This window comes from Rhea pennata, chromosome 14 (assembly GCF_028389875.1).
Source record: "Rhea pennata isolate bPtePen1 chromosome 14, bPtePen1.pri, whole genome shotgun sequence".
NCBI lineage: Eukaryota > Metazoa > Chordata > Aves > Rheiformes > Rheidae > Rhea > Rhea pennata.
Genome location: NC_084676.1, coordinates 1,826,110 through 1,851,311, shown reverse-complemented (window position 1 = coordinate 1,851,311; position 25,202 = coordinate 1,826,110). Strand labels below are relative to the sequence as shown.

Here is a 25,202-nt window from a genome sequence, read left to right as displayed (position 1 = left end):
GCCATCAACAGGGAATCCTCTGTCGTTCTCAATCTCCATGGCAGCTTTGGGCAAAGGGATTGTCAGTGAGCTGGCTGATGCGTTCCTGAAGTTCCTGAACCACATCAAGGTTGATGGGCAGGCTGGGAGCGCTGTGCTCTTGCAGAGGGGCTTTGAGTTGCATTGGTGTCAGGATGCAGCTGCACTGATGCCGGCGGTACTGTGGTGCGTTGGGGGTATACCATGAAATCTGGCTTTTGTAAGAGGCACTTGCAGGAGTGTGTTTTGAAATTATAATCCAGGCTGTGAGGTGGGTTACAAGAATGACACCGTTTACTTCGGAGCTGCTTATTCCTACTTCTTTCCTTTGAAGTAGGAAGCCGAAGCCTCATTCAAACACTGAACAGATTAGGCTGAGTTCATCTTAGCATCACAGTCTGGTGATGGTGGAGTATATCTGATCAGCTGCTTAATAATGCTTTCTACCTAGCAACTGGCTTTTCCTTGACTTCTGGATTTCACAGCTTCATTAAGGATGCCAAGGAGCAGTACGATAAGCTGCGAATGATGCACTCAAACATGGAAAACCTCTTTAAGGAGCTAGGCCAGTACTTTCTATTTGACCCCAAGAAAACATCTATTGAGGACTTCTTCATGGATCTGAACAACTTCAGAAATATGTTTCTGGTGAGCAGGATGCCCTTTCCTACTCTTATCCTTGTCTCCATTTCCTTCATTGCCCAGATCTACCACTCTTCTTCCACAGAGGAATGTTAACTGCTTTTACAGGTTTTTTTCCCACACCCCCTCAATCATGCAGTCCTTCAGCATCTGTTTCTCCTGTTTGCAGCAAGCTGTCAAGGAGAATCAGAAGCGGCGTGAAACGGAAGAGAAGATGCGCCGAGCAAAGTTGGCAAAGGAGAAGGCTGAGAAGGAACGACTGGAGAAACAGCAGAAGAGAGAACAGCTGATAGACATGAATGCAGGTATGAGATGCAACTGGGCTTTTGGGACAGCAGAGGTTTTGGGCTCAATGCACAGCCCTACTAGCAATGTATGCAGAGAACTGCTGTTGCAAAGAAATGTTCTGGAGTTGGATTCTGAGAGATGGAGTTTTGGGGATATCCTCCCAGTAAGAAATGGAGCAGTATTACTCAGATGAAGTTCTGTGCTTGAGAGCAGCAGCTTGCGGATTTGCATGAGAGCTTTAAACATGAGGGTTAGGTGAATTGCAATAAACCCATCTCCAGAGATGTGCAGAGCCTACCAGGGTACAGAAAACCTGACTGAATTTGAAAGACTTTTTGAGGGACTTCTCATCAAAATAAAATGCAGAAATTGGTATTACGCACCAAAAGCGATAGGACAAAATGAGCAAGAATTCAATGCTATGGTCCTGTGCTGTCTTTTCCCTTGTTTTATTTGAGAGGCCTGGTGCACATTAGTGTGAGCACTCATGTTTCCCGCTTTCCAAACAGTTCTGCTGTACACTCTTCTACTAATGCAGAAGTCTGGCATTCGACTCATCTATTCCAACCACATATGTTTCAGATTTCTTTGCAAATTTATTTTTAAAAGGAAAAGGGGAGAGATTTCCCTTTCCTCATCCCTTCAGTGCCCTAACTTCTGAGTGGACCAGTCTGCACAGCAGTAAATATTCCTATGCTACAATTTTACATCTTCCTGGGAACAGAACAGACCTGACAGAACCTGCTGGCATTGTTGATGAATGGCAAGATCATGTTTTGATGTTAGGGTTGTCCACATTGTTCACTTTCCTTCCTAGATCCCAAATACTCTGGAATGACAGGGGTATATTTATACCCATGTCACTGCCCAGTGTAAATCAGCCATTTTTGTGACCTTTTTTAATATTAACTGATTCATAAAAATATTAATGAGTTTAAGGTTGCTGTTCAGGACTGTTAAGACAGGTGCAGTCCTGAAAGTCCAACCTGGAGGAGCATATGAGTGACAAGCAGCCCATTTAGCTTCATCTGCTGTGTGACTAGTATGATTTCAAAGACCACTACAAAGCTCTCTATTTTAATTCTTGACCCAAAGTGTAACTTTGCTTGTGAAGTGCTCTGCTGTCCCCCCAGCCCAGGCTTCCTCGCTTACACTCTTTTCCCGTCTACAAGATGCATTCTTCTGTTGCAACATATGGACTCAATTATTCTCTCTCTCTCCCTCTATTGATTTCCTGTGTCTTTGGATTTCCTGAGTGCATCCCCTCCTCCTGAGCTCATGCAGTGAAGTGCCTCAAAAGCTCACATTCCTCTCTGCCTCCCACTGCTTTGCATCCTTTAACAAGGTGGTCCTGACCCAGAATATGAACAGATAAAACCGCAGATCTGTGTTGTCGTCATAGCTGAGCTCACAGACCTTAAAGGCTTGGGTTGCCACAGAAAAACTTACCGGCCCACTAAATGCATGTTCAGTGACTAGCAGGATCGTGTTCTGACTCTTTTTCTTGACAGAGGTCCCCACCCTGTCCCAGCATCATTCCTAGATCACTGTATTGTTTGCAGCCAACTGTTTCATTTGCAAAACTCAGAGGCTCAGAGGAAATGGAAAGAAAGTCTGAGTTTTGAAAGAATGCATTGAGAAATGTCAAAGTGCTGTGTTTCTCCTGGATGCTGTTTGGCTTCTTTCCTGATCATCTACTTTTACTGGCCTCCCCCAGGGAAGCTGTGTGCCCATGGTTTCTGCTTTTTTAGAGCATTTAGGGAGGAGGGAAGAGGGAAGCAGTGTGTTCTCCATTAGTTCTCTCAGCTCCTGCCTGCTGCTCTGGGAGGGGGCCCAGGCGCTGCAGCATCTGAAAGCTTGAAATCTTAAGAAGTCTGAGCTCATTTAAGAGGTGGTGAGAGATGGAAACAGTTAAAACATGCAAATGTATAAGTTAATGATTTCCATCCCCTCACTGGCATGTTACAGTTTTCGGAAGAGGGTCTGGCCGGCAGCTGTGCCAGCAACCACAATTGTAGCTCAAAAAGGGTATTATCTTCTGTATCTGCTTTCAGCTGTGGCCCCTTTGGATTCTCCTGGTTCCTGCAGATGCCAGTTTCCAGGTCTCCTGCTGCTGCTAGTCCTTGTGACTGTTTTCTCTCTCATCCCCAGCAATGGAGTTAGGTGATGGGGGGAGCAAAGAAGGCACTGTTTGCTCACTGCTTGCTTTCTTCCCAGTCCTCTGGCAGAGTAGAGACTCTCCCAGGATCCAAGTGACTCAGCAGCATTCACAATTAGAACAAAAAGCTGCAGTTTCTCTGCCTCTGTAGCTGAGAGCAGGGAAGTAACTTGCTCGTACAGGGTTTCATATGGAGATGATTCAATAAATATCTGTGGCTGAGCAATCCTGCAGTCAGCTTCATATGCAGAGACGCCCATGCAATCACTGAGTATCTAGGTCCTCGCATCTGAAAATGCTAAGTAACAGGAATATGGAAATGGGTTATTCCTGTAGCTGTTCTGAAATCTTTCCTTGAGAGATGGTACCTGTTCTTTAGCAGACCACTTCCCTCATGATTAGTAGCATCTCTCTAATATCTTCTCATTGTTAGCTCCTTGCTTGCTCAGTAATCAGCCTTTTGTGAGATACAAGACTGAACTTGGCACTGCTTTTCTTGCCTACAGCTGGAATGGATCTCTTGTTCTGGCATAAGGAAGATCACCTTAAGGGATTTGTGCAGCACCTCTCTAGCTTCCTACCTCCAGCTGGTAGGAAGTTTTAGGAGGTGACAAACTGCAAGAAGAAAGCCACCAGGAGTGCCTTGTTGCCCAAGAGCAGAGTTTGGCTCTGTGGACAGACCTGAGTTCATGCTGGCAGAAACCTTTTCCTATTGCAAGGGGTCACAGAAACAAAGAAAGGAATATGTATTTTCTGAATCAACTAAATTATCATAAAGGATGTTTCGATTTCCACGGGCACTTAAAATCTGAAGAGAGAGCGTTTAGGCTTCGTTTACTGATGGTCCAGGGTCCTTGTCTAACTTTAGCTCCCCAGCATCCTTCCTCTGTGTTCCTGTCTTCCTGTTGTCTGCCTTGGGATGAGTTCAGTTTGAAGTCCCTTTTGTCCTGCCTTGTCCTCAGAAACCCTGCAGAGCAACCTAGCCTCTCCTCTTCGGTATCTACCAGCATAAGCAGATTGATAAATATTGGAAACTAGTACGTAGCACCTGTAATAGATGCTGATGGCCTGCTGCTGTCACTGTATCCTGCCTATCCAAACTTTACAGGAGTCCCTGGCATGTGTTTGAACTGGATTGCTCCAAGAGTGGTCAGGTCAAAGTCAGTGATCAGTGTTGCATCTGTCCTACAATTCCCCCCAGCCCACGGCCCTGGTGACTTGTGGGGTACCCTGCTGCCTAGACACTTGGAGGAGCGTTGCAGACTCCTTTCTGTAGCTTACAGGCCAGGTCTGGTAGCCAGGTTTCAAGACCCTAGTTTCTTCCTTAGCATGCTAGCACTGCCCCTCCTCTTGTTTCCATCTCGGGCAGGACTGGCTGTATTTCTGGGGTGCAGGGTGCTGCTAACCTGCTGTCCCAGCATGGGGAATATAGGTCAGCACAGCGGGGTGGATTTGCCAGCAGGTGGCACCCTGCACAGGCTGCATAGATGGGCGCTGGCAGATGTTTAATGGGATTTTATAGCTCTAGGTTTCATTGGGAGCTGTTGTTATGGAAACTGAGATTTGCAGAGTGCTCATGCATTCAGAATTAACTACTTCGATGCCTCTCTGATCACCAGAGAGGCAAAGGGAGGATGAGCAGGAATCTTTCCTCTGTTACTACCAGCTCTGAGGCAGAAAGGAAAACCAAGGGGCTCCTCTTAAAGATATGCCACAAGCTATGTGCACCTGGAGCAGGACAAGTTAAAAAGTTAGCGCACTCATCCTCTCTTTCCAGAGCAGCAGCGAGAATGTCCTGCTGTGTTTAGGACTGGATTTTTAGCAGCCTTTTGAAAACTGCTACTGTGCTTTACCGGTACAAGGCTATGTCCAGGAGGGATGCTGGGGAGCTCTGTTGTTTGTCAAGGAGCCCTGGACCTCTTCTCTGCAAGCTTTGGAAGCTCCCACACAGACAATAGGGGATAGAAGGAGAGGACCAGTATAGGTCTCCAAGGTTGCCAGCTAGGGTAAAGATGCTGTGCTGGTGTCTTCTTTCCAGCATATCTAATTCTACCTGAGATAAAATGAAAGTGTATGGCTCATATGCCTGCTCTGGGCATGCCTGAGTAGGCAGGGGAAGGCACTGGAGATCCACTGTCCCTGATGCGCTGTAGAGTCACCGCTGGTGTGGTGGCAGCGCATGTGCCACTGCTGGCACATGGGCTCCCAGCACAGTGACATCCTTGTTGCTAGGGAAAGAGCATAGCTGAGGCCGAGCTAATCTCCTTAGTGGCCTGAGTATCATCAGGACAGTGAAAGGGAGATTAGAGGGCAGTGTCTGGCATTAACAACCAGGGACTCTGATTGGAGAGGACCAAGGAGACAACTGAGCCAAGCAGAGAAGGAGAACGCTCAAGGGAGGTTTATGGAAGGGTCTGACGGGCCTCAAATAGCAGCAGAATCACCCAACAGCTGGGAGCTCTGAGGGAAAGAAAAGCTTCAGAGAACTTGCCAAAAATCCTGCCTGAGCTGTCCCTGTTTTCTTCTCCTTGGAGAGGAAAGTGTTGCCAGGCAGTCTGCATCCTAATTCGTTCCCTCCCCTCCTCTGTGCAGAGAAAAGGATGTCCTCTGGGGACAGGAGGATCCAAACTTCCCTTAACCCTGCTAGAACAAAGGAGGAGATTGACTCCTTCCACCCTCTGTGGTACCTGTGGGACATGAAAGCATCCCCTCAAAGTATACTCGGAGGGAGGAGAAAACTATCTGAGTTTTGCCCCATACTTGTCAGCACAGAGGAACAAGATGTAGAATATTTAGTCCCTTCTCTGATATAGGAGAGAAAGAGAGATACTGTTTTCCTTAGACAAAGGAATGTGAAGCTGTTCAGTAAATTTGAGCTGCCTGAGGGAGCCCAGATGCTGGAGTCTGCTCCCTTTTTTTGCCACATGAATTTCACTGGGTATCCTGTTTTCTTTGCAGAAGGTGATGAGACAGGAGTGATGGACAGTCTGCTGGAGGCCTTGCAATCCGGAGCTGCCTTCCGCAGGAAGAGGGGACCGCGCCAGGGTAGGTATTGCTCACAGTGGCATGCTAATTCTGCTCCCTGAGGAAAGAAACTCGGAGTTCCTTGTGTGAGGCGTTCCAGGTGTTTCAAGGCTGGCAAGGGAAGCAGGGGGAAAAACAACAAAATGTATCCTATTATTTGAAGCTTGTTCTTACCTGGTGATGATCGGGTATCAAGTAAACCCATGGCATGGTTGAGATATCTAGCTAGCATTGCTGCATTTGCTCAGCATTTACATGCTGCATTTCTTAATCCATTTTCCAAACAATTCTCTGTTCTGCTCTATTAGTGCTGGCTTGCACAGCACTTTTCACTGTGTACTCTCATGTGCCATCTGCTCTTCCCCTACATAATGATGTGGACCAGGACTCCAGAATTTCTTTTCCAGACTGATCAAATAGAATTGTACCTTTTACATGTATGAGTGTGGTCAAGACAGGACTGTGTTCCTGCCAGGAGTACTTGCAAAGAGATGAAGTTGAAGCAGTGGTGAAACACATGAAGGTACATCCAGCGGCAAGAAGCTACATGAAAAATTAAAGAGAAGGGACTTGTGTTGCACTATAGGCAAAAGGAATAGAGATCAAGAGAGTCCTGAAAAGGAAGATAACTTGGAAGCAAGTCCAGAAATGGTTTGGTTTAAGGAGAATGATGTGAAAGACAGCTACAGTTATCTCAGCTTTGAGTGTGGCCTGGCTGAGTGTGTAGAATTCTGGACCTGAGGTAGCCAGAATGGAAAAGAAACTACAACTGTCTAGCAGGGAAAAAAAAAACAAAAAAAAACAAAAAAAGAAAAACACAACACTGAGAGCGAGGTCATGGGGTACTGTATCTGTGCCACAGAAGTGGCTGCAGGCAGATGACCAGGTAGAGGTGTGGGAGGGAGATCTTTGAGCCAAGGTTTTGGAAAATGAGAAGCAGAGCTCTATGGGAAATAGAGATGCAAAAGAGAAAGCTACATGTTTTTTTTTCCTCAAGTATAGGAGGAGAGTCAGGAGAAGCATTGACAGAAATCTACAATTCAGTTTTAACAACCTGCAGTGACAGTGGGATGTTTCTGCAAGTAAAAGAGTGGCAAAGGGGTAAGGATTTAAATTAACAGTGTTCTGCAACGTGATAGAGAGCAAGGGTCACAACCTTTTGGTAAGGAAAAGCTTGAGACTACTGCAGATGACTGCAGAACTGAGTTACTATAAAAGTTCAGGTAAGTGTTTTGAGTTTCACAAGTTTGACAAAGGTCCCAGGCAAAACAGATCTGATGGCAGAGTGACATACAGCACAAAGTGGGGAGGAAAACCATACTTTGAGAGAGAAAGGAGCAGCTGTCCCAGGATCCCAAGTGTTGTAAAGAAGGGATGAGAACAGAAGTGATAGGCTGCTTTCCATTTCTTCTCTTTTAAGTTACTACAAAGCAGTAAGCAGTTGGTAGTCTTCTCTGCTTTGAGAGAGGAGAGAGGCAGAAATTTGAGATGAAGTGATTTTGAAAATAGTTGCTTAAAATCAAGATAGGCTAGAAAAGGATGCTCAGGCTTCATAAAGTGACATTCCTTGGACTCTGGTGGGCTGTTTAAGAACAGGGAATAGCAAAAATGACAGCTATCAACTTTGGGGCTTTAGGAAAGTTTCAACCAGGGTTAAGGAGTTTGCTCAAGATGGAAAGTCCAGGGTCTCAAAGCCCCTGAGAGAAAGTAAGGATGGTATTGCTTTGAAGAATAAGCCAACACAACCTCACAGAGCATTAGGGAGAGGTGGATGATCATGAGTTAGGTAAAGAAAAGAGAGAGGGCTCTGTACACTAGCAGCAGGTGGTACAGATTAAATTTTGATAACTGATAGCAATACATGTCTGAATGCCACCCAATAATGTGTTACTTCTGGGCAAGAGTTTAAGATTTCAGAAGTCAATGTTTTTAGCAGGGATCTTTGTCCTTCCTAATTCTTCGGTGTTAATGCACAGGGCATGAGAAGAGGAGTGAAGGGGCAGGTCTTCCCCCCACCACCACCCTCCTTTATAGAGTAGCTCTGGATGCAGAGATCTCCTCCACTGCCTCCCAGCACAGCTCCCTCCCACAGTACCAACTCTGAGCATGGTGCTCAGCTCCAGCACTTGCTAGCAAGCCCCTGGGAAGGGGGAACTGTCTCTGCATTTTAGCCACAGCAGGACCTAAGGCTAATACATGATTAGCATAATCTTGCAATCACATCAGGCTTGTGTGTCATCAGGCTTGTGTGTCATCTTGGTGTGCGCTTGGCTGAAGTTAGTTGGTACCATCGCAAGTGCAAAGCACCTGTGGTACCCCACCAGTGATGGGACCATGGCTGTGACTGGGTGCAAGGGCAATGCAAAACCTGTATTACCAGCGTGCACAGCATCACATGTATTCCCATAGCCTTCCTTAGCTGTTTCTTGATAACGTGTCCTATGGCCTTCCCCTCTCCAGACTTGGTTCGCTCTGGTGTCCCTCCTCTCTTTCCCAAGTCAGCCCTGTTTTCTCCAAATGCAGGCTACTGGCAGGAAACTCCCAGCATGTAATCAGAAGCCTGTGATGACATTAGCAATCTTCACAGCAGTTTCAGATCCTGCTTCCCTTTGAGGGGGAGGATTTCCCTTTCCACACCTGTGAAAACAAGGGGCCATTACTCACTGCCTACAGCATGCCAGGTACAGCACTGTCGGAGAGGCTGCTGACTAGGAATCGCCTGAGGTTCAGGCAGCTGTGTTTTGTTCCTGGGCAAAACCGGAAAAAGGAGACCTTGGTTTTTGCACAAATGGGGTTTTGGAGTGACCTGCTGCTACAATGAGGGTCTTCAGTCTCACTGTCAGTGTTGGCACCAGGCACCTCTTTGCTGTTACCTTGGCTGCAAGGGGCAGGAGAGCTCCCTTTACACCATGTCACATAGGTAGAAGGTGGGGTGGTCTCAGACACACAAGCCTGAAGTCTGCATATTGCTGGGGATTTCCTTTAACTGCTTTCTGGATTTTTCTGTCTCCCGCTGTCTTTTCGAAAGATGATTTTTGTACAATTCTACAGACCGCAGCAAATGTGTGGTCTGAGTTTTGGTATTGCCATGTAGCGCCCTGAGAGCATGTGTCTGTAGAAGATCTTGCTGAAGAAGGTGCTTCTCCCCCGAGTTGGGACTTCTACAGATGCTGCGTTTCTGATTCTTTATGCCTGCCAATCTGCAGTGTGAAGCTTTGTGGTCCCTGAGAGCATTGCTTCGGCTTTCCCCGTGGGACATCATGCTTCCTCATTGCTGTGTCGCCAGTTGTCAGGGTGCATCTCCAGCCCCCGTCACTCCTCGGGCTGCCTTGTCACGGCCGCTGAGGAACACAGAAGCTCTATGTGTAGATCCTGTCAGCTCTGATCTTTGACTCCTGTTCCTTCGTAGGCAGCTGTGCCTATTCAATCACTAGCAGTTTCGTTGCTGGGCTGTAAAGGAATGGGAAAAGCTGCCAGGCCTCCGGGGACTCTGCTTAATAGCTTAAAGGACTCATTGTGGGGGACGGAGGTCAGCAAAAGGGGATTGTTCCAGCTAGCTCATGAAGAAAGGAGAGCAGGCCGCGAGAGTCACCGGATGCGCACACAGTAGCTCAGTGTCCTCCTCCAGTCTGGCTGCGCAATTGTCCTATAGTCATGGTTTCGGCCTGACGATTCAGAACTGGGTTCTGCTTTAAGTGACTCAACTGGTCTCCTTTTTCAGTAGCCTCGACGTCACGCATATGCCATCTGCTCCCCACAACAAAGGAAAGCGAAGACAGAAAATCAGTCATGAATCCATCCCTCCCACCCTTAGCTCGTTGCTGGCCCAGGCGTCCAAAGCATGGCCCAACATGAATGGGAGCAGTGACATATATGTATCTTGGCTGGGTGCAAAGAGCCTCCTTTTCCCTAAACAAGATAAAACTACAGTGTACAGAGCAGGCAAATTACCTCCCAGTCCCTATTGCTCAGTTTGTTGCCTGATTTGTGGTGGAGAATAAAGCTCATCCTTAACATAGGTGTTGCACCATTGACAAAGACTGTAACCTGTTCAACTCCCCTGACTTGTTATGGGGTTAGCAATCACACCATGGCAAAAATCTGTGCCTCTAGTAAGAGGCAGCAGTCTCCAAGTCGTCTTAAATGTTTTGCCAGTGCTCTGCAGAGCCACTGCACTCTTGAATTGGATTTACTGGGGAAGACCAAAGAAAGCGTCTTTGGGCATGGCCTTGCTTGTCCTGTTATCCATCAGCTCTGCCATAAATGCTCACTGCTCAAAAAATATTAATTTAGTCCAGTAGCTCCAGTGTGGTGGTCTACTGCTGTTGAAGATGGCTCGGGGGTCTGGTTGATAAAGCCTACCAAAGGGCATTCAACTTAGGTGAAAAGGTCACTAGCTGAATCGTATGAGAATCTATCTATGCTATTGAAGATATTCATAAATGGGCTGGATGAGTGAATTGTAGTAATAACAGTAATAATAAATGTCTGTGGTGATGTCAGCTAAGTGCTCTGTAGTCGTCAAAACCTAAAAGCCCAGTTTGAGATCTAGGAATCTTGGGGGGAGGGCGGAGGGAAGAAAAAGAAAAGGAACAGTAATGGCATGGTATAACAATGTTATGTTGTTTTAAATCTGTTTTACGGCTGCATCTTGGATATGGCATGCAGGAAGGACACGATGAATTAGAAAAAGTGCAGAGGGAAGCAGCAAAGATGATTAGGTAGACCTGGGACTCTTCAGTCTGGAAAAGGAGGATGGGAATCAGGGTGTGAATAGGTGTATGAAATTATAAGCTGGAACTTAAAGGCATAAATGAAGCTGGGAGCAGCAGGCATAAATGAAAAGATACAATTTCACACAGCACTCTTTACAGCATGCTATGGATGCTTAAAATTTACATGGATTAAAAAAGCAATTGAGTGTATTTATGGAAGAAGAAGGTAGGAGGACGTGAGAGAATTTGCTGGTAGAGAAAATCAGTGGGGGATGTGAGAGAATATTTATGAGAGCTGCAAGGAGGAGCGGATATGATTGTCTCTAGGAGAACTTGCTGGTTTTGTATCGTGTGTTGGGGGAAGGGATTTGGTTTGGGAGTGAGCCAGGCTGCAGGAGGAATAAGAGCTTTCTGGTTTGTGCTGGAGCCTGGAAGAGGAATGGGCTCAGCCCACAGGAGAGGAGGTGACTGTGGACAAACAAGGGGTCAGGGCTATGTGTGAGCGAGACTGAGCTCTGAACAGGCGTTTGCAGTGAGAGGGGCTTGCTGGATCACAGGAAGGCTGTCAGGGAGAGGAGGATTAGCCAAAGGAGAGGGAGGAAGATGACATCGAGTACATTTAGTGCAGGCTCCTGCTTTCTCTTTCTAGCTACAGTGTGGTCCACCTGACAGCTGGTGGGACCGCTCTCACTTACCGTTCTGCTGTAGCCCCAAAAGGATCAGTGCAAAAAGCCCAACAGCTATGAAGGCTTCCAGCTTTGTCTGCACAAACCACACACCTGGTCCCTCATTTGCCACTGTATCGAGGTGGGAGAGCAGACCTTGGACTGCCCGGGCCACACCTGCACACAACCTAAGCAGCAGCTACCTCCTGCTGAGAAGCTTGAGAGTGGCTGTCCCTTCAGCAGCACCTGTAAGGGCTGTGTAAAACCTGTCGCCAGGAGTCAGCGCTGAGAAATTCCCACCCTGCAAAGGGGGTATCTCGGCAAACCTGGAAACAAAAGGGAGGCAGTAAAGTGTCTTGGTTTTGAGGGCTGTCAGTCCCTTCTTGAACTGTGTACATCCACATATCTCTTGCTTTTTCAGTCTGAGGGAGACCCATAAGTGATCTCCCTCTACCTGCTGCATAGCTGTTAAAAGGCTGGAGGTACAGAGCTTGGCCCAGCAGGACATGGACCTAGCAGGTCTCAGGGCTGGGAGCCCTGCTTATAGCAGGAAGGCACCAGTACTGCTCTGGTCCCCTTGTCCCAGTTTGGAGGTACGTTCTAGCAGGCTCGGAAAGCAATCTGACTGGAGACTCTTATTTCCTCTGCTAGACTCTCTCCTGTCCCTCTGTGAGGTGGAGGAGGATACGCCTGAGCGGGTAACACATGGGCATGTTGTTCTTCACTCCCCCACTCATGTGTCTGTAACCCCTTGTGTGCTGCAGGCAGGGAGGGTTAGAAGAGGAGACTGAGACAAGCTTGCAGCCTGAGGCTGCAAGTCCAGCGATACCTCCACAGTGGATTGAGGAAAAAAAGGGGGGGGGGCATTTTCAATGGTAACTTTGGGAGTGTTTACATTTCCTGGTTCTTCCTTTTCTTTAAAAACTTCCATGCTTTTCCAGACCTAATGCATGACCCAGCCTGGCTGCCTGCTTGGGAGCCAAGGGCTGGCTCATGCTGCTGGGCTGTGGGACTCCATGCTCTCAGGATCTGGCCAGAGCAGACTGTTTCTTGCTGTCTCTCTCCTCATTCCCCTCCCTTCCTGCTCTTGTGTGCCCTGTTTCTGACTCAGTGCTGCAGTGATCCATCAGGCAGGGAGTGCAGCCAGCTGACACTGTCCTATCCTCACTGCTTCAGTTACTCACTCTTTATCCCCCAGGGTAGGTACTCTCCATGCCAGGGCACAGTCTTGGGTCTTGCAGATATCAGGTGGGGAAAGGGAGCTGTGTCTGTGTGTGCCCTTCCAGTTGGTCGCAGGCTTGGAGGATTGTGATGGGGGTGAGCCCTTCAGATCCGAGAGACAAGCAGTGGACCGAAGGACTTGACTGAAGCTGCAGATTAGCAGCAGGCTGTGGGTATGGGCAAGGCATGCAAAAAGAAACTTTCTGGACCTTGTTAACTCTTGGGCAAGGATTTGACTGGAAATGGAGTGTATATTGAATTTTTATCTGGATTCAGGTAAAAGATGGGACACAATCAATTACAGAGGGCAGTGAGCCAGGGAGCAGAGCAGCTTTGGATGGGAGGGAGAGAGCGATGAGGGTGAATTGTAGAAAGGGACCACAGATGTCGAGCCAGAGGAGCACGGCCAGAAGTAGTAGTGCTAGCAGTGTGCTGGGGAGAAGCTCAGAGGTGCTGCCAGGGGAGGGGGCAGGCTGGATGGTCCTTTGTTGTCCTTAGGATTTGGCTGTTTTCTGTGGCCAGGTAGGAGAGAGCTCCCTGTGTCTGAGAGATGTAAGAAATCTCTGAAAGTAGTTCTTGAGAGCTAGGGTGTAGAAGCATGGCAGGAAGAGGCATGCATGGCAAGGAGAGGTGAAGGCAGGGCGGTTATTTCAAGGGTGCTCTAAGGCACGGAGGAAAGAGGGGTTCCAAGGATGATCTGGAAGAGGGGATGGGTTTGTGGTAGTTATTTCGGCAGTCTCTGCAAGGCGTTTAAATCCTGTACAGGAGCTCCCCGGTTCCTGCTGTGTTTGCCTGTTGCATGCCTCTGCATGGGTTTGCATGCCTGCCCTTTGTGTTCACAAGCCTGCTCCCAAGGGCTGCATGACAAACTGCCTGTGAGAAAGGGCTGGAAGGTTTTTCAGTCCTGAAGGAGTTAATATTGCTTGTCTGCAATCTCTGGGCGGTAATTCAGCCACTGCTTTGTATTCCTGAGAACATCCCCTCCCTTCTTCCTTCTCCTCTCAAATGTAAAGATATTTCTTCCTGGACATTCAAGCTGAGGAGGTTGTGCATGAACCACAATTGGAGCTTGTGAGCATGGCACTCGTGCGTGGCCTGCCTGCGTGTGCCACAGCGTGAAGGTGTCAGTGCCTGCCTGAACATACCCCGCAGTAGCTCGTTGGAGTGAGCGGAAAGGCTCCGTGCACACTTCACACACTGCTCATGTGGCTGTGCAGTCTGGGTGTTACGCATGGGTGTACGTGTTGGTAGTGTGTAGCAGCTCACCAAACTTGTGCGATGTGGCTGATGTCTTTCCTTGTCGAAAGCACTGTGGCCTGTTTCTGCTGAGTGCCCCAAAGCCTACAGATGCCCTCAGTGGGGCACAACTGCTGTTCTAATTCCAGGGTATTAGCTTGGCTCAGCCTCAGATGTATCTACCACATCGTGATCTGTATCAGCTCAGGCCTTAAGCTGTAAAGACATCTTAAGTGTTATGTGGTGCCTGGCCCTTGTTACTGGAACACCAAAGCTCAGCTGCATCTGGAAGGTAGCACTGTTCTTAAATGGGTAAGACCGTAAGACGAAGCATAGAACAAGGAAGGACGTGAAAGGATTCGGAGGGCTATAATCCTCCCCTGACACAACGCAGTAAGAACCTGACAGACAATATTCGCAATTAGACCATTGCTTTCCTCTCCCGTGGAGAGAGGCTGCCTCCCTAGATTGCAGTGTGTCACGATGCTTCTAGCTGGGAGCTGTGACTGCTGTAGTCACAGTGAATACAGAGGAATCTTGAACCCCAAGCTGCAATGCCATGCTTGAGATTGGAAACACCCTTTCCTGCCATCAGACTGCTGGTTTTAAGGACTTTGTGTCCCAGTAGCAGTGGAACTGGAAGGACACAACCTCACAAGCATTTGGATCCTACCCCATGCTTGCTTGATGCTGTGAATGCAGAGCAGATTTCTCCCGTCTGGTGTTCCTGGTCCCTCCACCTGCCTTGCCAATGTGTTCTTGATGCTCTCTCTTCAGTGCTGTTGCCATGCTGTCTGGGGCTACCAGGTGTTTTTTCTGCACTTGTAGTCTACGTACCACATCACACAAACATTATACTCCACATCTTCCTCCAGGAAACTTTTCTACATGCCATAAATCTTAAGTGGGGGAGATGTTTCCAACAATAATTCTTGCTGTATTTAATCCCACCATATAGGTCCTGGCTGCCCCCAAACTGAGCTTCCACAGGCTTACCTTGTGGTGCTTACATCCTTTGAACAGCATGTGTTCAGGCAGCTCTGGCCCCTGTGGTGGCAGCTTCGTGATCCCTAGTGTCTTGAGGACTGTTGGCCAAGTGGTTCTGGGGCTTTCCCCCAATCCAGGTAGTCACTGCCCTGGAGGAAGATGATCTGTACCAAAGCAAGCCTGAAGGCACTTGTCTCTTCTGTTTCTAACAGTCTTTTCTTTTACAGCAAAAAGAAAGACTGGCTGTGCTGTCACCTCTCTGCTAGCTTCAGAGCTGATGAAGGATGATGCCCTGAGTTCAGTACCAAGTAAGATGCTCAAGAACAGTGAGAAGACAACAGATGGAGAGGTACATGAGGAAACCATGGAGATGAATAGCCGCTCAAGCTAGACTTTGGGCCCTGGACTAGGGCTGAAACCTGCAGGACTGAAAGTTTTACAGAGGAAGTAAAATACACTGGGTCACTGGAATCTGTGCATGAGCCTGAGGGGGTAATTTAATTTCTGTCTTGCTCCTGGGGCTGCTTGTGCCAGCTTTGAGCCTTTTGTTATTGTTCTAGATCTCCTCTCCAGTCTTCGGTCTGCCTCTGTAGAGAATTGAGGGGGCAAAATGCTTTAGCTGAGCAGAAGCTATGCTCAGCACAAAGGGGAGGAACTTCATTTGCAGCCCTCCTTTTCTCAGCAGGAGTGTGGTGGAGCAGACTGGGCAGAAAGAGGCATGGACAGAGAGGGTAGAGCCACAGCCCCACCTACACATATCTCTATGTTGGGGTGCCAAAGCAGAGACATTGTAAGCTGCCTTAACCCCGACTTTTTTAGTCTCTGTTACTTTGGGACGTGCTGATGAGCCAGACCAGCCAAAGCTCTTGCTCCAGTTGACTCTCCTCTAGCAGTACTGGAGGCTCCTAGCCTGTTCCTTCATCACCTCTCTGCAGGAGAGAACCCTGTAGGTCAATTTAGCTGGACTTCTCCAAATGCTGTTGTGTTATTGTACCAGCACCTTCTGTGCCCTCATCCTGCTGCCCGCTGGGAAAGGAAGCGATTCCTGAGCTGTCGGAGGTGGGAAGCTGCGCCTTTGTTTGCCTCAGGACCTGTTGCTTTCCTGCTTTCTCTCTGCTTGCTCTATTTATTACTAGTGTCCTTTAGCTGAGCCCTCCCTGCTGCTGGAGAGAACACAGTGATATATGTGCCCAAAGGGAAGGGAAAGGATCCTGCTGCTGATGGCCAGGGCAGGCAGGGAGGAAGCTGCTTCTACTCCAGTAGCTGCCTCTGCATGTCTTGAAGCCGAGAGGACTAAGGTGAAGTGTGTTAGTCTGTGTTACTCTGTGCTGTGAGGTGAGGAACTCTTCCCCTCAGTGGCACATGCCTAAGCACTGGCCGCAGCCCCCCGGTGACGTCCGCTCGGGACAAGCCAGGGGCCGCTGTTCTTAGCAGCGTACAATCTTCACGGGATGCCGTGTCAGGAAAACACGGCCTGTCGTCTTTTGTGGTAACCCCCTCCTGTGGCTGTAGCCCGGGGCCTGGGAGCAACACCCTGGGGCCCAGACCTGTTGCAGCTGCTTGCTTCAGCTGTTGCGTTGTGCCATGCCGGACTCCCGCTCACCCTGCCGCGGTGATGAGGGCGGGAGCCTCATTCTACAAAATCACTTTGCAAATGTATCTATTTTTGTATCAGATTTTGTTTTAAAAGAAAATTTGAATGTAAGATGAAAATATCTGAAACATCTGCATGTTCCTCGGAGTCCGCTCCGTGCCCTGTGCCAGCCAGACGAGCACTGCACCGTCCTGACCCTCCCTGGGTGTGGAGGGGACCTGCCTACCTGCTTGAAGCCCCCAGCCCCAAGGTCAGTGGAGCTGCCTTGTTTGCTGCAGCTGAGCCTCCACATCCTGGGCCTTCAGTAAGGTAGCTCGGACTGCCTCTACTTACCTCTCCCCTTGTGGGACTGTTATTTTATACGTGCTGCTGAGCAACTCTGATGTGAGCAGCTGCGGATACTCCTGTCAAAAGCCAGCTGCTTGGGCTTGGAAAGCAAGATGCGGAGCGGTGCTGGACACCAGAGGTATATAGGAGCACAGGCCCCCCCCTCCTCCCCACAGCAGGACCCCAGGTCTGCACTGCGGGGTGCTGGCTGATGGTGCAATAGTTTGTGGTGGGAATGTCTCTGCCCTAACTTGTGATATCCAGAAATTGAATTTTGTTGTTGTTTTAACTTAATACGTTTATAATGTTGAAGTGATGGAGTGGTCTAAAGCAGCCCAGTGTAGTCTGGGCCTGGCACGCAGCCTGGCTGCTATTGCGCCCATGCACTTCTGCACCCAGAAGCGTATGGATGGGGACTTGGCACATGCATACAGTGTCACAGGCCACAAGCTGTATGTGCGTGTGGCAGCACAGTGACATAACCTGCCTGCGGTGAAACCAGGAGCAGAAAGTGCCAGCCCCTTGGGCAGGAGGAGGCAGTCCATGCGCTTGCATGAGGTTGCCTTCTAGCGTTGTTACCTCCCAGTATGGGGTTACAGTGATGCTTCTGCATTTGAAAAATAGCAAATTAGGCATTTGCTGCGCCTCACATAATGATTGCTGCCTGCAGACACTGCCCAGCTCTTCTTGGGAGGAAATGGGCTGATCCCACCTAAGGTAGGAGTTGGGTACAAGGAGGCAAGGGAAGGAAAGGGGGTAGAAGGGAATGCTTTTGGAGAGAACACCATTTGGCACCCTCAGACTTGGGGAGCGCACAGGAAGGGCTTACCCAGCTGAGGCAGTGCACTGGGGTCTCGGGGACTCTTCTGATAGTTGATGTTGCCCAGGATGGGGCAGGTCCTTTCCTGCAAGAGCGCATGCCCGGCAGAGGTGCTGGTGGGAGAGCTGACCCCCTGGTCCCTCCCACCCCACCAAAGGTGTCACGCTGAGGCTTTGCAGCTTTTATTTTTAATCTACTTCTGTTGTGTTCAGTAGTAAGAAAATTCCATTTTCATAGTGTTTTGGGGTGTTCCTGGGATTTGTGATCACATCTGATTATTGGCTGAAAATGTTAATAAAAAAAATGGAACTGTGCAGGGCTCTCAGCCTCCCGTTTCCTCTGAACATCACAGTCTGGCTGGGAGGGAGGCTCAGGAGGCAGGTGCCACATCCCCTGCCCTTTCAGCCTGAATATAAGGAAAGAAATGGAGGGGCCAGTGGATGAGAGGAGCTAGGTTATCCCTGCGGCTGCACACGCCCACTCCCTTCGCTGGCACGTGGCGTGGCCGCTGCTCTGCTCGCGGCAGCGTGTGCGCTCAGCAGGGCTCTTTGTGCAGGGCATGACTTCCAATAGCTGTTTCAAATGCACTTTGTGTCTATTATCTCTGTCCCATCCCAGGTACTAGGCTCTTGCATGAAACCCAGTGGTGCATGAACTGGAGAGAATAAGAAAAACAGCTAGTGAGCCCCTTGTTCTGCAGAGTAGGCCCTTGGGAGGAGGTAGATACTTGCCTGTGTGTCAGAGACTTGTTTTTTAAATGAGACAAACCTTGATTGTGGAGGGGACAGGGATTACTCCTGTTCAGCCCCAGGCGACCAGTAAGGCAGGATGATGCTGACCCCGTGGTGGCAGCAGTGGAGGGACTCGGCTCACTCAAAGCTGGGTCGATCGGGAGGCTGCTAGAAGCCAGGCTTCGCTGCCTTCCCCTGGCGTCTGCTAGCTGCTGCCTACCTGGAAAGGGGTGAGAGAGTCGGAAAAGGCAGGTAGGACAGTTTGTGCGATGGCCCCTTTACCCTGTCTGGCTGAGAGCAGGGTGTCACCCTCGCAGCCAGGTGGTGCAGCAAGCTCTGCCGGGTCTGTGACTTTGTATTAAGGAGGAGTTGTCTTTGCCTGGCCAGATGCCAGCGGCTGGATCCGGTGCCCCCAGGAAGCTGCAAAATGAGACGCAGAGATATGTGAGCTGCACCTGGGCCAGTCTGGAGCCTTGCCCGAGAGCTTTTATTTTCTGGTGGGCTTGTAAGGGTTTCCTTCATTAAAACCTTTTTTTTTTTTTTTTTTTTTTTTTTTTTTTTTTTTTTTTTTTTTTTTTTTTTTTTTTTTTTAATGGCTTTGCAGCTGTGGGCAAGCACTGCTCTGGTAGCACCATGGTATCATGACAGTTTCTTTATATGTACAAAATATGGAGAAATAAACATTATTTTGGGTACAAAAATGGCTGTGGTCTTGACCTTTCTCTGCTTCTGTATCATTTTTCTGCTCTTTCTTGGTGTAGAGACAAGCCTGGATTGGAGACCTGTGGTGCTAAGCCATAGGGACCCGCTCTGGGCTGAAGTATGTGTAGCAGTGAGGCAGCTTTGTGACACCCTGTGTCCATCCTGGTCCAAGACATTTGTCCCTGGTCCTGCCCTGCATGGCAAGGCACCTAGGACAACAGATGCACTCACTGGCTCCCTCTGAGTTGGACCTGGGCGTGTTTGGAGGGTGACCCAGCAGGAAACCTGCTGAGCTGTGACCACCTGCTGTTGTCTTGGCCTGGAGTTTTTTTGTTCTGCTTTTTCTTTCCAGATAGCTCTTCAGAAGTGCAAATGCATTTCCCCATGTTACTGTCTCAGGGTTGTTAGTAGGGGAAGAGCTTTTTCTTGTGACTGCTGCTGTATGTGGGACAGGGAGCAGCAAGGCCGTGTCCTTTGTGCAAAGAGGACCACATCCCAGCTGAGTTCCTCACCGGTGGGGTCAAGTGCATGTTCCAGCAGCTGTTCAGTACTGAAGTACCCTGATCTCTAACAGTGCTCTGGGCTGTGTGAGATTCCCCTCTCCATCCTGCCTGCCCTGGCAGTGCCATGGCCAGCCTGTGCTCCCCTTTCAGCTGGAGCAGGAGCAGAGCATCCCAGTAGGGTGGAGGAGGAGGAGAAGAGAGCCAGGGAGATGAGATCATTTGGGGAACAAGTGAGCTGGGGAGGGATCCTAAAGCCCCACAACCTACCTCTCATCCAAACAGCTTAATGGTGTTTGGAGGAGACTGGAGCTGGGCCCTGCTCAGATGTGAGCAGGATTAAACTCAGCTGTACCTGCAGCCCCAAACCCTCCATCACTGCTTTTTCCTTGGGCCCCTTTGGGAGTTAGGCCATCCCCGTTCCCGCAGGGGGAGGGAAGAGCTGTCGTGCGTGCAAGCGAGGCCAGGCCCAGGGCTGCTGGCTGGCTGCTAATCGCTCCGCTCAGGTTTCTGGAACTGGTCCCCATGGGCGTGGAGGGATGAGATTGCCATGATAATTTTAAACAAGGGCAGAGACCTCATTATTGCCCTAGTTTGATCTCAATCCTATAAAAATGTTAGGTAGCATATTTAATTACCTTGTCAATGACAAGTTGCTAATTGAAGAGCATGAGGCCCTGGCCAGGCTGATGGCACTGGGACCATGGTGTACCAGGGTGCCTGTTGCCTACCTAGCTACAGTCTCACTGGCTCCTCTTACAGCTCAGCTCAAAGAGCCTGCGTTACCCTGCTAAAATGGAAAAAAAACCAGCTGTGATAAACTGCTCTTAAAGTAGAGCTGAGCCTTGCCAGAGGGGACCCAGGTGTGCCCAGCTGTCTGTGCTGGCTGCCCAGCAGCCTGGCTGCTGCAGGATGGGACCTTGTGGGAGAGGAGATGGGGCAGTGACCAGTGCACTGAGCTGGAGCTGCTGCAGAGAAGGAGCTGGGATGAAGGAGAATAAACCAGCTCTGAAGCCAGTGTGGGAAGGCAGCAACCACCGAGGCCAGCGCTGGCATCCAGCAGTCTGGTGGCTCAGCTCAGAGCAGCTGGTGAACAGGGCACTGCTCTTGTCCCTGCTGGTTAAGTGGAGATGGTCAAAGCTCAGCTTTGGGACAGAGGCAAATAGGAACCCCAGGGCTGATGGCGAAGGCGCATCTCCACCAAGCTGTGGTTGGGAGGGCAGAAGGTGTCTGGGGACTCAGACACCTGTAAATGAGGCTCTGCCTGGGCTGCAGCTCCTGCAGCCAAACCACCAGCTGTGGTCTTGCTGGCCACGGCACTGTCGGAGCTGGGAGCAGCCCAGACTCTGAGGAGAGCCCGACCTTGAGCTCTCCTTCACCTGCCAGGTCTCAGTGGGAGATGCTGCTCCCAGGCCCCGGCAGCAGGCGCTATGGGCCAGGCAGAGGTTTTCACCCCCCCCCCCCCCGTGTGCTTCCCGAGCCCCTCCGAGGGATTCCCCTTCTCTCCATTGGGGTATCCGGTGGGGGGGCACGACAGGGCTCTGCGCCTCTCTGCCAGGCATGGGGTGCTCGGTGTGGGCATGAAGGAAAGCCTGCCTGAGGGCTTACTGGAGACGTCCTCAGGGGCCCGCCAAAGTATCGGGAGGGTCTAGGGCGCTGGAGGGATTTTTAAATTTGCGGTCGATGCTCGGTTAGTGCATGGGGACAGATGCCCAAATGTCAAAGCTTTGAGCCAAAATGGACTTGAGAGACCTCAGCACAAGGCGAGCAGAGACCTCCCGGGCTTCCCGGGGGAGGGCTGCTGCGGGGACCGGGAAGTGTCTGGACTTTGCCAGCGAAGGCTGATGCCTGCTTGGGTTTATGCTCCTCCAGCATTGGGCTGCACCGCGGTTAGAGGGAGCCAGCCCAGACCCCTGGCACCCCCTCGCCACCGTCTGGCACCCAGCAGGCCCAGAAGCCTCTCCCCCCACTGCAGCCCCACGGGTGCTTCCTGCACAAAGCAGCCTTGTCTGCCGCCTCCTCCTCCTCCTCCTCCTCCTCTCCTGCCCGCCTGGCCGCTCTCCCCTGCTGGCGCCCACCCTGCCCTGTCCCCTCTCCTCTCCCTCGGGATTCCTCCGGCTCCTCTCTCTGTTTTGGCCGGGGGGAGGGGGGAGGAGAGTTTTCAAGCAGGTTCCATCTCCGCCGGGGCTCAGCGCTGCATCGTGAGGCTGGGGGAGGTGGTCCAAGCCCCCCTCTTGGCCCAGCCCGGCTGGGTGGTTCTGCCCCCCGCCCCCCGCCACGAGTTTGCCTGCTGCTGGGTTTTGGCAGCGATGGAGGTGACGTGAGAGCCTGCAGCCCCCCACCCCACCCTCCTGCCGCCGGCCCCGGTCCCCATTGCCCCATCGCCAGCACAAAGTGGGGGGGGGGGAGCGGCACAGCTGTGCGCGGGGGCCTGGCATGGCAGACGAGGGGCTGGAAAGCAACGCGGAGGCTGGCTGCGGCATGCCGCGGGGCCAGCATTGCCGCGGGCTCCGCCGTGCCTTCCCTCGCACCCAAGGGGCGGCTCGGGCTCCTCCGCACTGAAGCCCAGGTGGTTCCCGGCCCTGCGAGCTCAGCGAGGAGAGGGAGACCTGGACTGCGGCCACATGCACTGTGGGAGGGTAATTCTGGCTGCTTTATTTATTTTATTTTAATTTAATTTTTTAAGTTTTTTTAATTTTTTCCACTTGGGGTTTCCCGAAGCACTAACTCTGCCCTGACGCCCCGCAGGGACGGATGGCTCCGTGCCCACCCTTCCTAAGAGCTGCCACGGGCTGGGGAGATCCACAAGGGAGTAATTTAGGATTTCTGTTTGACTCAAGGCAGAGGCTGCAGCGAAGCACAGAGCTGTGAGCAGGCTCTGCGCGAGGAGGCAACGGCTGAGTCATGTCCCCCGGGGTAGGGAGCAGAGGAAGTGCTTCAAGCCTGGACATCTGCGCTGGGGGAGGATGTTCGTCTCCGGCTCCTGCACCTCGGCCAGATGCTGGCGAGGCCTTGGCCTTTCTTTTTTGAAGCTCTGCCCCCATCACGGGACAACATCTGCCTTTGCTGATGCTAAAACAGCCTGGCTCTGTGGGGCAAGGGGCTTGCAAAGCCCCACTGCCTGCCCCCACAGTGGGGACATGGTGGGGCCCGGAGCAGGCACGTGCAACTTGGGTGCACCTTCCACAGAGCTGAAGTTTAGGCAGGACCAGCCAGGAGCCCTCGCTCCCACGGTATTTGGGACAGGCCTAGAGGAAGACAGCTTAAGATGTAGTGCCATCCCTGGCTTCATGTTTGGTCTAGACCACCCTTAAGCACTCGGGCTGGTGAAGGTCATGGGTGTCCTCATGCTCACACACAAGCAAGTCTCCAGCAGCATCTGCAGCCGGTGCAACCTGTCGAGATTGCAGGGGCAGAGGGGGGGGGGAGGGATGCAGGAGGCTCTGACTTGACATCTGGCAGAGCATAATGTGACAACTGATGGCAGCCATTGCCATAGTATTAGCCACCATGGGCCTGCTCTGGGCCACACCAGGTGCAAGGACAGCATGAAGACACTTTTAGGCGGCCACCTCTCCTGTGCAATGAGCCACCTTCAGCTAGGAGTTGGCAAGGAGAAACTAAGTCTTTTCTCATCAGTAGTAAAGGATCCACACATGTGAAAGCTGGGTCTTGCTGGTGACACACACAGGTGAAGCATCGCATGATGACGACCAGGCGCAGAGTGGTCAGTAGCCAGCACCTGGGCTGTTGCGCACACGTCCAGCAAGAGAAATGCCAGCACCAGCAGAGCCCGGCAGCTTGCAGAGGGAACTGGCACCCATGGATGCGTGTGGATGGCATTCACCCATCCCCAGTGCTCCCAGCAGTCAGGTTTGGCACTGTCTGAGGTGTTTCCACTTAGAGCTGAGCCCCTTACTCTGCCATGGCCTGGTGGCAGCGCCAGCGTCCTCTCCCCTTCCTCTGCCCCTGCTGCGGTGGTTCAGTTCGCCTTTGCCCCTGCTCTGGGGGTTGCTCTGTCCCTTCCCTTCTCTTCCTTCCCGTCCCTTACCTTGTCTCCCTCCCCTTTCCGGTGCTTTCGTTTCCCAGCTCTGATTTCACGGCCTTGGCCACAGCTGTCATCCTGCAACAGAGCTGCTCTGATCGAATCCAGACAGCTTCTCCCAGACAGGCTCTGCTGGCGCTGCTGCTGCATGCAGCCGTGAGCATGGACAGGAGGAGGGGTTTGCAGGCCAACTCTGAGCAGGGGGGGGAGGACAGGGTGGCCAAGCCGAGGTCCGGAGGTGCCAGCCTGAGGGCTACGTATACCAGGACCTGAGCGCCTTGTGCTGCGTCCAGCTCCTGTCCATGCAGGCAGGCGAATGAAGGGTCCCACCTGGGTGCAGGCTGCACGGAGAAGCTGCAGAAAGCTCCCGGGTTGAGCTGGGGAACGATTTTGCAACACCCTGTGCAGCTCCCGCTCCAGAGCCTCAGTGGAGGGGCCAGTTTGGCTCGCAGCTACACCGTGGAGGCCACTACAGCGTAAAGCAATGTGTAGGAGGGTGAAATCCCACCACGTCCTATTTTGCCTGGCCTTCTAAAGCCCAGAAAGCAGCTTAGGGCTGACCTCCCTCCTTAACCTGGTCAACGAGTATAGTCACACTGACCTCCCGGCACTCTTGGCAGCGATGTCGCATTTAAACCAAGGGCTGGCAAAGGCAGGCACGTGCCCTCTCCCGTGCTTGCTCCTCCAGGGCAATCACAAGGTTTAAGCAATCAAAAGGCAAATTTTATTCTGGCCCCAAACACTGGGCTTAAGGTGTAAAAGCATCAAAGCATCAGGAAGTGGGTTATGGAGCAGGAGGAGACTTGCAGGATCATTAAATGCTGCTCATTCCTACACAAATAGTTGAAGCTGTAAAAGAAGATGGTGGCATAACTCAGGGGGGAAATAAAATCCTGCAGTGATTATGGAAAAGCAGCTGGCTGGGATGCAGACGGCTCTGTCTGCAGGAAGGGGTTCCCATCCCCTGCCCGGGCAGCCCGAAACGCCCCACGCGATCGCCGTCGCAGCCAGCTCCCCACGCCGCCCCGCGCACCGCTCGCATGCGAGCCACCCGGCCGCCGGGCCCAGCCAGCGCTCGCACCTGTAGCGGTCACAGTCTTTGGAGGGGACACCACAAAAACGGGCTCCTGTGGAGAGAAATGGGCCGGTTTTGGAAGCAAATCCACGGCACTGCTGCAGGGAAGCTCCCGCAGGCTGGAGCTCAAGGGCGACCGAGCTACAGTCCTCCGGCCCCCGGCACGTTTTCTTCACCTGCTTTCTGATGAGCTCAGGTGGAAGGGGCCCGCTGCAGACGTCCACGCTCGTGTGCTGCGCTGCTTACACCCTCTGCCCCGCCTGGGCCCTGCAGGAGCCAGCAGCGCGTGCGCTTGGTTTCGGCAGCAGCGAACACCCACAGTTACCTGGCTGCCGCCGTTTAACATCCCAAGCAACAGGCTTTCAAAGCGCTTTTTGGTGGGATCGGCCGCCCTCCCCTCGACGCGTTCGTCAGAGAGGCACTCGCTTACCCGCCGGCTCCCCGGCGCCGGTAT

At 51.4% G+C, this 25,202-nt stretch overlaps 1 protein-coding gene across 2 annotated transcripts in view; it reads left to right on the top strand.

Moving 5' to 3' along the window:
* Positions 1 to 18,009, top strand: part of LOC134146611 (protein diaphanous homolog 1-like) — a 51,402-nt gene extending 33,393 nt beyond the window's left edge. Inside the window, exons 8-12 of one of the 2 annotated variants that reach the window (XM_062586952.1) lie at positions 503 to 666; positions 830 to 965; positions 6,065 to 6,151; positions 12,162 to 12,208; positions 15,182 to 15,305. In XM_062586952.1, the coding sequence (XP_062442936.1) occupies positions 503 to 666; positions 830 to 965; positions 6,065 to 6,151; positions 12,162 to 12,208; positions 15,182 to 15,220 (473 nt within the window). In that variant the 3' untranslated portion in view covers positions 15,221 to 15,305. Of the gene's footprint in view, positions 1 to 502; positions 667 to 829; positions 966 to 6,064; positions 6,152 to 12,161; positions 12,209 to 15,181 lie in introns of both variants that reach the window. The other variant, XM_062586951.1, reaches the window with a different exon arrangement.
* The last annotated feature ends 7,193 nt before the right edge of the window (positions 18,010 to 25,202 follow it).